Here is a 15300-nt window from a genome sequence, read left to right as displayed (position 1 = left end):
GGCGAGCCTGCAGTGGCAGAGGAGGGTGGGACGTTGCACCAGCCTGAGGCGCGCCATGTGTTCTCCCAGGGAAGTTGTCCCTGGATCCTGGGACCCTGGCAGTGGCGGGCTGCACAGGTTCTCCAGAAGGGAGGTGTTAATAGTGACCTGTGCACTCACAGAGGCTTCTTGGTGGCTGTGGCAGCAGCCTTAGCGTCTCATGCCTGTTTCTGGGGTCTGCGCTGTTAGCCACAGCTCGCACCCGTCTCTGGAGCTCCTTTAAGCAGTGCGCTTAATCCCCCCTCCTCGCACACCAGGAAACAAAGAGGGAAGAAAAAGTCTCTTGACTCTTTGGCAGGTCCAGACTTTTCCCGGACTCCCTCCCGGCTAGCAGTGGTGCACTACTAACCCCCTGCAGGCTGTGTTCACACCGTAAACCCCAGTCCTCTCCCTGCACTCCAACCAAAGCCTGAGCCTCATCTCCCAGCCTCGCCCACCCCGGCGGGTGAGCAGACAAACTTCTCGGGCTGGTGAGTGCTGGTCGGCACCGATCCTCTGTGTGGGAATCTCTCCACTTTGCCCTCAACCCCCCTGTTGCTGTGCTCTCCTCCGCGGCTCCGAAGCTTCCCCCCTCCGCCATCCACAGTCTCCGCCCGCGAAGGGGCTTCCTCGTGTGTGGAAACCTTTCCTCCTTCACAGCTCCCTCCCACTGGTGCAGGTCGCATCCCTATTCTTTTGTCTCTGTTTTTTCTTTATTCTTTTGCCCTACCCAGGTAAGTGGGGAGTTTCTTGCCTTTTGGGAGGTCTGAGGTCTTCTGCCAGCATTCAGTAGGTGTTCTGTAGGAGTTGTTCCACGTGTAGATGTATTTCTGGTGTATCTGTGGGGAGGAAGGTGATCTCCGCGTCTTACTCTTCTGCCATCTTCCTCCGACCGAGATTAATTCTTATATATAGGTATATCTTATTTTATTGTGCTTCACAGATACTGTTTTTTGTTTTTTTTTAGAAATTGAAGGTTTGTGGCAACTGTGTGTTGAGCAAGTCTATTGGCGCCATTTTTCCAATGGCATTTGCTCACTTCGTGTCTCTGTGTCACATTTTGGTAATTCTCCTAATATTTTAAACTTTTCCATTATTATTATATTTGCCATGGGGGTCAGTGATCAGTGATCTTTGATGTTACTGCTATGACTTGCTGAAGGCTCAGATTATGTTAGCATTTTTAGAAATAAAGTATTTTTTAATTAAGGTATGTATATATTTTTAAAGACATAATGCTATTGCACACTTAATAGTAACACTACAGTGTAAACTTTTATCTTTTTTTTTTTTTTGCATACACGGGCCTCTCGCTGTTGTGGCCTGTTGCACTGTGGAGCAGAGGCTCTGGACGCGCAGGCTCAGCGGCCATGGCTTACGGGCCCAGCTGCTCCGCGGCATGTGGGATCTTCCCAGACTGGGGCACAAACCCGTGTCCCCTGCATCAGCAGGCGGACTCTCAACCACTGTACCACCAGGGAAGCCCTAGAGTGTAAACTTTTATATGAGCTGGGAAACAAAAAAAATTCGTGTGACTTTCTTTATTGCTGTGGTCTGCAATAGCTCTGATGTACGACTGTAAAAATAAAAGGATGATGCCTTTACAGAACTTTTACTGCCCCTCCTGTTACACGCCCAACTCAAAATTTAAATTGAGTTCAGGAAAGAGTCATATGAAGGTAGGATCAGGAAGAGAAGTATATCTGAGTGATCTAACAAATTTCCTTTATCCCACAAATTCATGGCCAATCCTACTAAAGTTTTACATTCTACCATGACCTAATACATAAAATTAAAATAATGAGCCATACAACATAACTTGTCAAAAAATTTCTGTTAGTTCTAAAATTAGTTGCATATTCTATCCTCATCACTGGAATCTTCAATTTTAGTCCTTCTTTGTTTGGGGGAGAATAGAAAGGTGACCAGAGGGGAGGAGAGGTCTTGGGACTTAAGAATTTAAGAAATGCTTGGATTTAATAATGAATTAAAACAACAAAACACCTATCATAAATCTTACCTGGCGGACCTGAATTTGTTGGAGAACACTCCACGCTTAAAATATCTTCAGTTATGGGCTCCTTATTATTTTTTTCTTTTCTTTTCTTCTTTTTAAAATATTCACCAGAAGGCTTTAACAAGGAAACTTCTTCTGCTCTTCTAATATCTAAAAAATAAAAAAAAATATAAAAAAGAAATAAGACATGCAGAAAGTAAAAAGAAAATTCCTTCTAAGACTCAAGAGTCATGTTGGGCATCTGAAACCATTTCTCAGGAAATTCCTGAGAGATAAATAGAACTAAATTGCATTCCTTTTGAAGAAATTGAAGGGGATAAGTGACTCCCCAAATGGGTGTGTGTGGGGGTCAGATAGTGGAGGGAGATTCAGTCTAGGAAAATTTCTAGTTTGTTTTTTAATCTACTGTGAAAATATTTCAAACATATCCAATGTGAAGGGAATAGTATAGTGGCTCCTTCCTGTGATCGTCACTCTGCTTAAACTGCTCTCAGCATTTCACTATGCTTGTGTCATCTATTGACTACATTTTCTCCTCCCTCCTTGCTTCTTTCCTTCCTCCCTCCCTTCCTTCCTTTTCTGTTTTTAGGTTTTTAGGCAACAACCAGAGACCCCATCTTTTTTCTTTATGGACCAGCAGTCTTCAGAGCCTTTCTCTGCCCAACAGCTACTTTCATCCCCGAGGCAGACATGGTAGGTGCCCTGTCCACCCCTTGGCCATCACCATTTCAGTGTGCTCTGACCCCCTTCCAATGGCAGCTAGGATGTGTCTCTCTACCCAAGGGCTTGCTCTGGATGCCAGAGTCCACACTGCTCAGATACAGATGCAACAGGCCACATAAGTTCAGAGAATTAACGCTCCCCAAGAACAGCCCTTGAGGACTAAATGACTGATAAGAATGGTGTATTAACACCCCAGCTCCCTTGCCCCTTGGGTGGCACAGCTCCAAGACATGTCCACACTGCCTCCCAGAGGTCCCCAGTTGCCCAAAGTGTGACTTGATCAGTGATACTTGCTCACTAGTGGCCTTCTCTTCCCAGTCTCAGTTTACCACTCCCAGCCAGTGTTTTCTGGCATCACCTTCCAAATAAATAATATTTGTACTTGAATTCTTATCTCAGGTCTGCTTCTGGAGTACTCAAACTAAGAAGATAGTCCCCATTTTCCTCCATTAATCAAATATACTTATAACTGCCATTTCTAATCAGAACTGATAACTTTATAAACACTGTGCTGCTATGATCCTAGGTAAAAGCCAAGGAATGTGGATGTTAGAGTTTATGGGCAGCTTTCCTGGAGGTAAATGCACTGATTCCATAGGTCCTCCTACCTCTTAGTTCAAACACTGCTTGGTGCTGAGGCTGAGGCTGGCAACTGGGCTCGGTTCCCTCCCAGCAACCAAGCCTGACTGTCGGGTTGCAACACACACCTGTGACCATTCCAAATGCATAATTTATACACAAAACCTGGAAATGAATCAAAATTTCCAGTGGAAGCTTTACAAACAAACAAAACAAAACAAAACGCTGATATCTCCAAGCCCAAGATTTGTGTCTTGTCTTTTCTTCGAGGGAAAAAAAATCATCCTATTGCTAAATCTGATTTAGTTTCAATTGGTCACATATAAAAAGTGATTATTAGGGAATTCCCTGGTGGTCCAGTGGTTAGGACTCAGCCCTTTCACTGCTGTGGACTGCATTCAATCTCTGGTTGGGGAACTGAGATCCCGCAAGCCATGTGGCATGGTCAAAAAGAAAAAAAAAAAGGGTTTATTAGAAATGCCAAGTTGAGTCCTTTAGAACTACCATGAAGGTGTAATCTGGAAAAGAAAAGAATGTATGAATGTTTCTGTTTATTTCAAAACTTCCAAGTTTTCGGCCCCAGCTACAATGTGTGCTTCCAGTCCACTGTGGTGTGTGAAATGTAGAATTTTATTTACTCATTTACTCTGTTTTCAAATTTTCATTAGAATCTTACTGAAAGCAAGGTGCCCTGTGCTTGTCATTTGCTCACCATGCATCAGGGACAATTCTGGAACTTATGTTTTGTAATGGAAGCTTCCATTCATTTGCTCAGTCAACAACCAGTTACTGGAGTTGAGGAAGATGGCAGAAGAGTAAGACGCAGAGATCACCTTCCTCCCCACAGATACATCAGAAATACATCTACACATGGAACTGCTCCTATAGAACACCCACTGAACGCTGGCAGAAGACCTCAGACCTCCCAAAAGGCAAGAAACTCCCCACTTACCTGGGTAGGGCAAAAGAAAAAAGAAAAAACAGAGACAAAAGAATAGGGATGGGACCTGCACCAGTAGGAGGGAGCTGCAAAGAAGGAAAAGTTTCCACAAACTAGGAAGCCCCTTCACGGGCGGAGACTGAGGGTGGCGGAGGGGGGAAGCTTCGGAGCCGCAGAGGGGAACGCAGCAATAGGGCTGCCCAGGACAAAGCAGAGAGATTCCCGCACAGAGGGCTGGTGCCTACCAGCACTCACCAGCCTGAGAGGCTTGTCTGCTCATCCACCGGGACAGGCGGGGGCTGGGAGCTGAGTCTCTGGCTTCGGTTGGATCCCAGGGAGAGGACTGGAGTTGGCGGCGTGAACACAGCCTGAAGGGGATAGTGCACCACTGCTAGCCGGGAGGGAGTCCGGGAAAAAGTCTGGACCTGCCAAAGAGGCAAGAGACTTTTTCTTGCCTCTTTGTTTCCTGGTGCACGAAGAGAGGGGATTAATAGTGCTGCTTAAAGGAGCTCCAGAAACGGGCGTGAACCGCGGCTAAGAGCGCGGACCCCAGAGACGGGCATGGGACGCTAAGGCTGCTGCTGCCGCCACCAAGAAGCCTTGTGAGCAAGCACAGGTCACTATCCACACCTCCCCTCCCGGGAGCCTGTGTGGCCTGCCACTGCCAGGATCCCGTGATCCAGGGACAACTTCCCTGGGAGAACGCACAGTGCGCCTCAGGCTCGTGCAAAATCACGCTGGCCTCTGCCGCGGCAGGCTCAACCTACGTCCATACCCCTCCCTACTCCCGGCCTGAGTGAGCCAGAGCCCCCGAATCAGCTGCTCCTTTACCCCGTCCTGTCAGAGCGAAGAACAGACGCCCTCAGGCGACCTACACACAGAGGCGGGGCCAAATCCAAAGCTGAACCCCGGAAGCTGTGCGAACAAAGAAGAGAAAGGGAAATCTCTCCCAGCAGCCTCAGGAGCAGAGGATTAAATCTCCAAAAACAACTTGATGTACCCTGCATCTGTGGAATACCTGAATAGACAATGAATCATCCCAAATTGAGGTGGATGTTGAGAGCAAGATATATTATTTTTTCTCCTTTTACTCTTTTTGTGAGTGTGTATGTGTATGCTTCTGTGTGAGATTTTGTCTGTAAAGCTTTACTTTCACCATTTGTCCTACGTTTCTGTCCGTCTGTTTTTTTTTTCACTTAAAAATTTTTTTTTCTTAATAATTATTTTTTATTTTAATTATTTTATTTTATCTTACTTTATTTTATCCTCTTTCTTTTTCTCTTTCTTTATTCTTTTTCTCCTTTCATTTATTTTTTATTTTTTTTGCAGTACACGTGCCTCTCATTGTTTTGGCCTCTCCCGTTGTGGAGCACAGGCTCCGGACCTGCAGGCTCAGCAGCCATGGCTCACAGACCCAGCTGCTCTGTGGCATGTGGGGTCTTCCCGGACAGGGGCATGAACCCATGTCCCCTGCATTGGCAGGCAGACTCTCAACTACTGCACCACCAGGGAAGCACAGTTTTTCTCCCTTTTATTCTGAGCCATGTGGATGAAAGGCTCTTGGTGCCCCAGCCAGGAATCAGCATTGTGCCTCTGAGGTGGGAGAGCCAACTTCAGGACACTGGCCAACAAGAGACCTCCCAGCTCCATGAAGTATCAAACAGTGAAAATCTCCCAGAGCTCTCCATCTCAACAACAAGACCCAGTTTCACTCAACGACCAGCAAGCAACAGTGCTGGACACCCTATGCCAAACAACTAGCAAGACAGGAACACAACCGCACCCATTAGCAGAGAGGCTGTCTAAAATCATAATAAGGCCACAGACACCCCAAAACACACCCCCAGACGTGGACCTGCCCACCAGAAAGACGAGGTCCAGCCTCATCCACCAGAACACAGGCACTAGTCCCCTACACCAGGAAGCCTACACAACCCACTGAACCAACCTTAGCTACTGGGGACAGACGTCAAAAACAATGGGAACTACGAACGTGCAGCCTGCAAAAAGGAAACCCCAAACCCAGTAAGATAAGCAAAATGAGAAGACAGAAAATCACACAGCAGATGAAGGAGCAAGATAAAACCCACCAGACCTAACAAATAAAGAGGAAATAGGCAGTCTACCTGAAAAAGAATTCAGAATAATCATAGTAAAGATGATCCAAAATCTTGGAAATAGAACAGAGAAAATGCAAGAAACATTTAACAAGGATCTAGAAGAACTAAAGAGGAAAGCAGCAACAATGAACAACACAATAAATGAAATTTAAAATACTCTAGAAGGGATCAATAGCAGATTAACTTAGGCAGAAGAACGGATAAGTGACCTGGAAGATAAAATACTGGAAATACCTACTTCTGAGCAGAATAAAGAAAAAAGAATGAAAGAACTGAGGACAGTCTCAGAGACCTCTGAGACAACATTAAACGCACCAACATTCGAATCATAGGGTTCCCAGAAGAAGAAGAGAAAAAATAAAGGGACTGAGAAAATATTTGAAGAGATTATAGTTGAAAACTTCCCTAATATGGGAAAGGAAATAGTTAATGAAGTCCAGGAAGCACAGAGAGTCCCACACAGGATAAATCCAAGGAGAAACACACCAAGACACACATTAATCAAACTATCAAAAATTAACTACAAAGAATATATATTAAAAGCAGCAAGGGAAAAACAACAAATAACACACAAGGGAATCCCCATAAGGTTAACAGCTGATCTTTTGCAGAAACTCTGCAAGCCAGGAGGGAGTGACAGGGCATATTTAAAGTGATGAAGGAGAAAAACCTACAACCAAGATTACCCAGCAAGGATCTCATTCAGATTTGATGGAGAAATTAAAAGTTTTACAGACAAGAAAAAGCTGAGAGAGTTCAGCACCAACAAACCAGCTTTACAATAAATGCTAAAGGAACTTCTCTAGGCAAGAAACACAAGAGAAGGAAAAGACCTACAATAACAAACCCAAAACAATTAAGAAAATGGGACAGGAACCAACATATCGATAATTACCTTAAAAGTAAATGGATTAAATGTTCCCACCGAAAGACACAGACTGGCTGAATGGAAACAAAAACAAGACCCATATATATGCTGTCTACAAGAGACCCACTTTAGACCTAGGGACACATACAGACTTAAAGTGAGGGGATGGAAAAAGATATTCCATGCAAATGGAAATCAAAAGAAAGCTGGAGTAGCAATTCTCATATCAGACAAAATAGACTTTAAAACAAAGACTATTACAAGAGACAAATAATGACAGTACATAATGATCAAGGGATCGATCCAAGAAGAAGATATAACAATTGTAAATATTTGTGCACCCAACATAGGAGCACCTCAATACATAAGGAAAATGCTAACAGCCATAAAAGGGGAAATCGACAGTAACACGATCATAGTAGGGGACTTTAACACCCCAATTTCACCAATGGACAGATCATCCAAAATGAAAATAAATAAGGAAACACAAGCTTTAAATGATACATTAAACCAGATGGACTTCATTGATATTTATAGGACATTCCATCCAAAAACAACAGAATACACATTTTTCTCAAGTGCTCATGGATCATTCTCCAGGATAGATCATAGCTTGGGTCACAAATCCAGCCTGGGTAAATTTAAGAAAATTGAAATCATATCAGTTATCTTTTCCGATTACAATGCTATGAAAGTAGATATCAATTACATGAAAAGATCTGTAAAAAATAAAAACACATGGAGGCTAAACAATACACTACTTAATAACGAAGTGATCACAGAAGAAAACCAAGAGGAAATAAAAAGATACCTAGAAACAAATGACAATGGAGACACGACAACCGAAAACCTATGGATGCAGCAAAAGCAGTTCTAAGAGAGAAGTTTATAGCAATACAATCCTACCTTAAGAAACAGGAAACACCTCAAATAAACAACCTAAACTTGTACCTAAAGCAATTAGAGAAAGAAGAACCAAAAAAACCCAAAGTTAGCAGAAGGAAAGAAATCATAAAGATCAGATCAGAAATAAATGAAAAAGAAATGAAGGAAATGAGAGCAAAGATCAATAAAACTAAAAGCTGGTTCTCTGAGAAGATAAACAAAATTGATAAACCATTAACCAGACTCATCAAGAAAAAAAGGGAGAAGACTCAAATCAATAGAATTAGAAATGAAAAAGGAGAAGTAACAACTGTCACTGCAGAAATACAAAAGACATGAAACATTACTACAATCAAATATATGCCAATAAAATGGACAACCTGGAAGAAGTGGACAAATTCTTAGAAAAGCACAACCTTCCAAGACTGAACCAGGAAGAAATAGAAAATATAAACAGACCAATCACAAGCACTGAAATTGAAACTGTGATTAAAAATCTTCCAACAAACAAAAACCCAGGACCAGATGTCTTCACAAGTGAATTCTATGAAACATTTAGAGGAGAGCTAACATCTATCCTTCTCAAACTCTTCCAAAATATAGCAGAGGGAGGAACACTGCCAAACTCATTCTACGAGGCCACCATCACCCTGATACTGAAACCAGAAAAAGATGTCACAAAGAAAGAAAACTACAGGCCAATAACACTGATGAACATAGATGCAAAAATCCTCAACAAAACACTAGTAAACAGATTCCAACAGCACATTAAAAGGATCATACACCATAATTAAATGGGGTTTATTCCAGGAATGCAAGGATTCTTCAATATATGCAAATCAATCAACGTGATACACCATATTAACAAATTGACGGAGAAAAACCATATGATCATCTCAATAGATGCAGAGAAAGCTTTCGACAAAATTCCACACCCATTTATGATAAAAGCCCTGCAGAAAGTAGGCATAGAGGGAACTTTCCTCAACATAATAAAGGCCATATATGACAAACCCACAGCCAACATTGTCCTCAATGGTGAAAAACTGAAACCATTTCCACTAAGATCAGGAACAAGACAAGGTTGCCCACTCTCACCACTCTTATTCAACATAGTTTTGGAAGTTTTAGCCACAGCAATCAGAGAAGAAAAAGAAATAAAAGGAATCCAAATTGGAAAAGAAGAAGTAAAGCTGTCACTGTTTGCAAATGACATGATACTCTACATAGAGAATCCTAAATATGCTACCAGAAAACTACTAGAGCTAATCAATGAATTGGTAAAGTAGCAGGATACAAAATGCACAGAAATCTCTGGCATTCTTATACACCAATGATGAAAAATCTGAAAGTGAAATTAAGAAAACACTCCCATTTACCACTGCAACAAAAAGAATAAAATATCTAGGAATAAACCTACCTAAGTAGACAAAAGACCTGTATGCAGAAAATTATAAGACACTGATGAAAGAAATTAAAGATGATACAAATAGAATGAGAGATATACCATGTTCTTGGATTGGAAGAATCAACATTGTGAAAATGACTCTACTACCCAAAGGAATCTACATATTCAATGCAATCCCTATAAAACTACCACTGGCATTTTTCACAGAACTAGAGCAAAAAATTTCACAATTTGTATGGTAACACAAAAGACCCTGAATAGCCAAAGCAATCTTGAGAACAAAAAACGGAGCTGGAGGAATCAGGCTTCCTGACTTCAGGCTATACTACAAAGCTACAGTAATCAAGACAGTATGGTACTGGCACAAAAACAGAAATATAGATCAATGGAACAGGATAGAAAGCCCAGAGTAAACCCATGTACATATGGTCACCTTATCTTTGATAAAGGAGGCAAGAATATACAGTGGAGAAAAGACAGCCTCTGTCTTTTAAACTGGACAGATACATGTAAAAGTATGAAATTAGAAGACTCCCTGACACCATACACAAAAATAAACTCAAAATGGATTAAAGACCTAAATGTAAGGCCAGAAACTATCAAACTCTTAGAGGAAAACATGGGCAGAATGCTCTATGACAGCAAGATCCTTTTTGACCCACCTCCTAGAGAAATGGAAATAAAAACAAAAATAAACAAATGGGACCTAATGAAACTTCAACGCTTTTGCACAGCAAAGGAAACCATAAATAAGACCAAAAGACAAGCCTCAGAATCAGAGAAAATATTTGCAAATGAAGCAACTGACAAAGGATTAATCTCCAAAATTTACAAGCAGCTCATGCAACTCAGTAACAAAAATACAAACAACCCAATCCATAAATGGGCAGAAGACCTAAATAGACATTTCTCCAAAGAAGATATACAGACTGCACACAAACACATGAAAGAATGCTCAACATCATTAATCATTAGAGAAATGCAAATGAAAACTACAATGAGATATCATTTCACACCGATTAGAATGGCCATCATCAAAAAATCTGGAAACAATCAATGTTGGAGAGGGTTTGGAGAAAAGGGAACACTCTTGCACTGTTGGTGGGAATATAAATTGATACAGCCACTATGGAGAACAGTGTGGAGGTTCCTTAAAAAACTACACATAGAAGTTCCATATGACCCAGCAATCCCACTACTGGGCATATACCCTGAGAAAACCATAATTCCAAAAGAGTCATGTACCAAAATGTTCATTGCAGCTCTATTTACAATAGCCAGGACATGGAAACAACCTAAGTGTCCCTCAACAGATGAATGGATAAAGAAGATGTGGCACATATATACAATGGAATATTACTCAGCCATAAAAAGAAACGAAATTGAGTTATTTGTAGTGAGATGGATGGAGCTAGAGTGTCATACAGTGTGAAGTAAGTCAGAAAGAGAAAAACAAATACCGTATGCTAACACATTTACATGGAATCTAAGGAAAAAAAAAAGAAAAAAGAAAGGTCATGAAGTACCTAGTGGTAAGATGGGAATAAAGACACAGACCTACCACAGCATGGACTTGAGGATATGGCGAGGGGGAAGGGTAAGCTGTGACAAAGTAAGAGAGTGGCATGGACATATATATACTACCAAACATAAAATAGATAGCTAGTGGGAAGCAGTTGCATAGCACAGGGAGATCAGCTAGGTGGTTTGTGACCACCTAGAGGGGTGGGATAGGGAGGGTGGGAGGGAGGGAGATGCAAGAGGGAAGAGATATGGGAACATATGTATATGTATATCTGATTCACTTAGTTATAAAGCAGAAACTAACCCACCATTTTAAAGCAATTATACTCCAATAAAGATGTTAAAAAACAAACATACAAACAAACAAACAAACCACCAGTTACTAAGCAGTTGATGTGTGCCAGGTATTCTCCTAGGTGTTAGGAACACAGACATGTTCAAGAAATGGTTGTGTCTTCACCTTATTTAATACTATACCAGCCTGCACTACCCAACACCGGCACTCTCAATCCTGTGTACACTATACACTTTTTCCTTTTTTTCTCCACTACTTATCTCCTTTTAACATCTTATTTTTTACATGATTTATTTTCTGTCTCTGTATGCTACAATGTAAGCTCAAGGAGGGCAGAGATTTTGGTCTATTTTTTTGCTTAACCCATCCCTAGCACTCATCCTAGTGCCTGCCAAACCAGTACGTATATATTTGTTGAAGGAATGAGTGAGCAGTTTACAGTTTAATGGGGAGATAGATCACTCACTCACTTACTGTATATACTGTGTTCAAATACTAAATCTTTGCCTTGGAACTTAAGAATATACCTACACACTTTCAAAAAATATAAAATTAGAACACCTTCCTGACCCAGGGTTTGCTCCTATTATGGAAGTCCCAGGAAGAAGAAATGGTTTGGACAGTGTTGTCTCTAATGGCTGTTAAAGTTTCTGATCCATAATTAAGTGTACTTTCCTGCTTAAAATAAACTCCACAAATGATGTTTGCGGACAGAGTTATTTACTGGAGCCAAATGTTAGGGAAGCAGTTAAGACATTGCATCACCATTATCTCAAAAACAATAAAGACACATTGGCTCTATGGTGATAATAATTTAATGGAACTCTTTTTTTGTCTTAAATATAATGATGATTTCAGTATGGCTTAGAGAAATGAGTTTTGGGGGGGGAATCTTAATGGGGTTGTCTCTTCTGTTTACAAATCTCTTTGAAATAGTTTTAAGCTTTGTGGAAGTGAATCTGATTTATTCCAATAATTTTCTGTTTGGTTTAACTTCACTTAAATGGCTAAAGTCTCCAGAACTGGGCTCGAAAAGTATGCTCCTAATAAAGCACATGTTCTGTAAAGCCAACTGCTTATGGACAGAAGTGCACGTATTTTCCTGTCCTCTGCTGAGAGTCCAGAGGGTGCAGGCGCCTGCGGAAACTCACTCAGGGCTCTGCAGATGTCGCTGACCGCTCTGAAGACCACGGCCGAGAAGCTGACTCGCAGTCGCACTGTCTTCACGTTGGGCAGGTGGAGGCGAAGCATTTTATGCTGAGGGGTGAAGAGAAGCTTTGCATCTGCCTGGACCCCACATTTGTCCAGGGTCCAGTGTGTTTTCAGAAGCCAGCAGTGCTTCTGTTCCCACCAAAGGGCAAAGTCTGACCAGTCCTGGGCTATGTCTGCAAGAACGGAGAACACAGTGCAGTAAAGTGAGAGTGAGCACTTGCACCCCAGAGTCAAGTCCCTTGTGTGCAAAACTGAAGCCAACGCTGGTCTTCAGCTCCCACCTCCTCTTACAACCCAAGGTTTCATCATTCTTGGCTTCTTGTCAAAGTCCCTAAGGCGGGGCAGGTAGAAGACAGACTGAACCTTACCTTCTTTATATTTAAATACTATGGAAGGAAGAGAAACATACAATTTTTGTTCCTGATGAAATACTAAAGTTATCTTCTCCCAAGTCCCTTGGTGCCATGGTCCCTTCTGGGAAGGCCAGGAGCATCACCTCTGTTTAATCAAGATTATTTCTCTAATAGAAATGAATCTTTCCACAAGGGAATATCAACAGCTCCCAATCAAATTCCACACAGAAGTACTGGGAAGCTGACATTTCACTCTTCTCAGGAATGTCCATCTGTTATTAGCTCCATCATATTTCCAGTTTCTAAAGTGTTTACACTGAAATCAGAGCTGAATATTTTCTCTCTTAATGGTAGCATCAACACTGAATTCTTCCCCTTCTTCAATGCCCCTTGGCATCTAGGTTGAATCTTTCCCCTTTGCCAATGTTAGAGTCAATATTCAATCTTTTATTTTGCTAAATTAAGAGCCACCGGTACTTTTATTTACTTAAAAAATAGTTTGTCCCTCTTTCTTTCTCTCTATTTAAATTAGAAAATGTTTCTCTCAGTGCTATTAGAAGTATAAATGCTATAACTATTTTGGAAAGTCCTATTCAGTAATTTTTCTCTGAGCTATATACCCATTAGAAATGCGTGTACTATATAGACCAAAAGACAGGTACTATCTGTAAAAGCCCCCAAATGGAAACAATCCAAATATCTATCAACAGGTAAATGGATAAATTGTGGCATAGTCATACAATGGAATATTATACTGCAGTGAGAATCAATGAACCCAAACTATATGCAATAGCATGGTTAAATCTCACAGACATAATGTGGCAGGAAAGAAAGCAGATGCCTAAGAGTATATTATCCTGTATAATTCCACTTACATACAGTTTGCAAACAAGTAAAATTATTCCTATGGAGTAAGAATTCAGGATAGTGGTTATCCTTGGTGGGGCAGTGGCTGGGAGGGGTTAGGTGCAGCACTTGGGTGGGGGAACAGGTAATGTTCTCTTTCTTGATCCGGGTGGTGGTTATATGACTTTGTGAAAATTCACTGAACTGTACACTTATAATAAGTGCACTTTTCTGTACGTATGTGGTACTCCAATGAAAGCTTACTTAAAAATACTTTATATCACTAGTGTAAATGATAAGCTAACATCTGTGGTCTTAAGTAGAAGACAAAAAATAAATACAAAGAAAATAGAACATTATTAAATTCTAGGTACCTCATGTTGACTCGTGATGTGAAGACTCTGACCCTGAAGACTTCTTTCCTTTTTTTAAACAGGGTGAGTAGCAAATGGTGGACAATGTTAAAAGACATATTGGCACCAGGCCACCTGCATCTCAGAGCAATCAAGCATTAACAGAGAATCACACAATAATCTAAGGCCCCAGGTGTGGTCTAAAGTCACCATGGAAGGGGTCCCGTTCTTGTGCAAATAGGTTTTTACACCTACTGGGGAGATTTCGTTTGCCACCAAAGACTCGAGTTTTCACATTGGGGGTCAGGGGGTGGTTTGGGCTCCTTCAGGGCTTCCCATTTCTCTTCCTCTTGCAGGCAGGGACCATTACAAGATGGATGATCAAAAAAATTTAGATGGTCAGACAATCCAGTTCAGCCATTTAATGGTGATGCAACAGAGAGGGTTTCAAATATAGAGAAACCATAAAGAAGCAGCAACTTACTGATCTGTTCCACTAACTTGAGCATCACTCCCCCAATGTGCAGGTCTCCAGACACTCTCAGTGTGACATCCTTCTGCTCCTCTTCATTTGGATGGTCAACTTGGATCACGAGCTCCCAAGAAGCAGATGCAAAGTCACTGGGTGAGAGCATTGTGGCAAATGCAGGTGTCTTTGCGTAAAAAGGCAGATAGATCAGAAGGAGACTGGGACTCGCCAAGCAGAGCTTACAGAGCAAAACTTTTTCCCCCCATTTTAGCCCCCTCTTCAAAAATGCCACAGGGTTCCTGATATTAAATTCAGCATCTTAACTTTAAAGACAAAAAGTCTTATAAAAATGATCTCAGGCCTTCTAAATTTATGTACTTCACTTTTCCACCCTCCCAGGTCCACCTGGCTATTTTCTGTGCCTGCCCAGTGCATCCATCCCTCTCTACTGACTTTTCTTGACCTCCTCTGAACTATTTTAGCAATAGGTAACAAATCATGGCAATCCTTGACACTTAAAAAAATCAACTTTATTGAAGTATAATTTGTATACAATAAAATGCATTGAATTTAAATGTACACTTTGATGTATTTTGTTGTATGCAAATTATACCTCAATAGAACTGATTTAAAAAAAGGAAATTAAAATCTTTATCTTGGTACTTCCCTGGTGGTGCAGTGGTTAAGACT

The 15300-nt window shown here is 41.3% G+C and overlaps 1 protein-coding gene across 2 annotated transcripts in view; it reads right to left on the bottom strand.

The window, feature by feature from the left end:
• FERMT1 (FERM domain containing kindlin 1) overlaps nucleotides 1-14788 on the bottom strand; it is a 59992-nt gene extending 45204 nt beyond the window's left edge. For both annotated transcript variants that reach the window (XM_007469123.1, XM_007469124.1), the window contains exons 1-3: nucleotides 14626-14788; nucleotides 12529-12762; nucleotides 2039-2185 (exon numbers count right to left, since the gene is read on the bottom strand). In XM_007469123.1, coding sequence (XP_007469185.1) covers nucleotides 2039-2185; nucleotides 12529-12762; nucleotides 14626-14776 — 532 coding nt within the window. In that variant the 5' untranslated portion in view covers nucleotides 14777-14788. The remainder of the gene's footprint in view (nucleotides 1-2038; nucleotides 2186-12528; nucleotides 12763-14625) is intronic.
• Nucleotides 14789-15300: the final 512 nt, after the last annotated feature.

The sequence above is a fragment of the Lipotes vexillifer genome, unplaced genomic scaffold, assembly GCF_000442215.2.
Source record: "Lipotes vexillifer unplaced genomic scaffold, Lipotes_vexillifer_v1.1 scaffold610, whole genome shotgun sequence".
NCBI lineage: Eukaryota > Metazoa > Chordata > Mammalia > Artiodactyla > Lipotidae > Lipotes > Lipotes vexillifer.
Note: the sequence above shows the minus strand (reverse complement) of the source record. Positions and strands in the feature narration are given on the sequence as shown.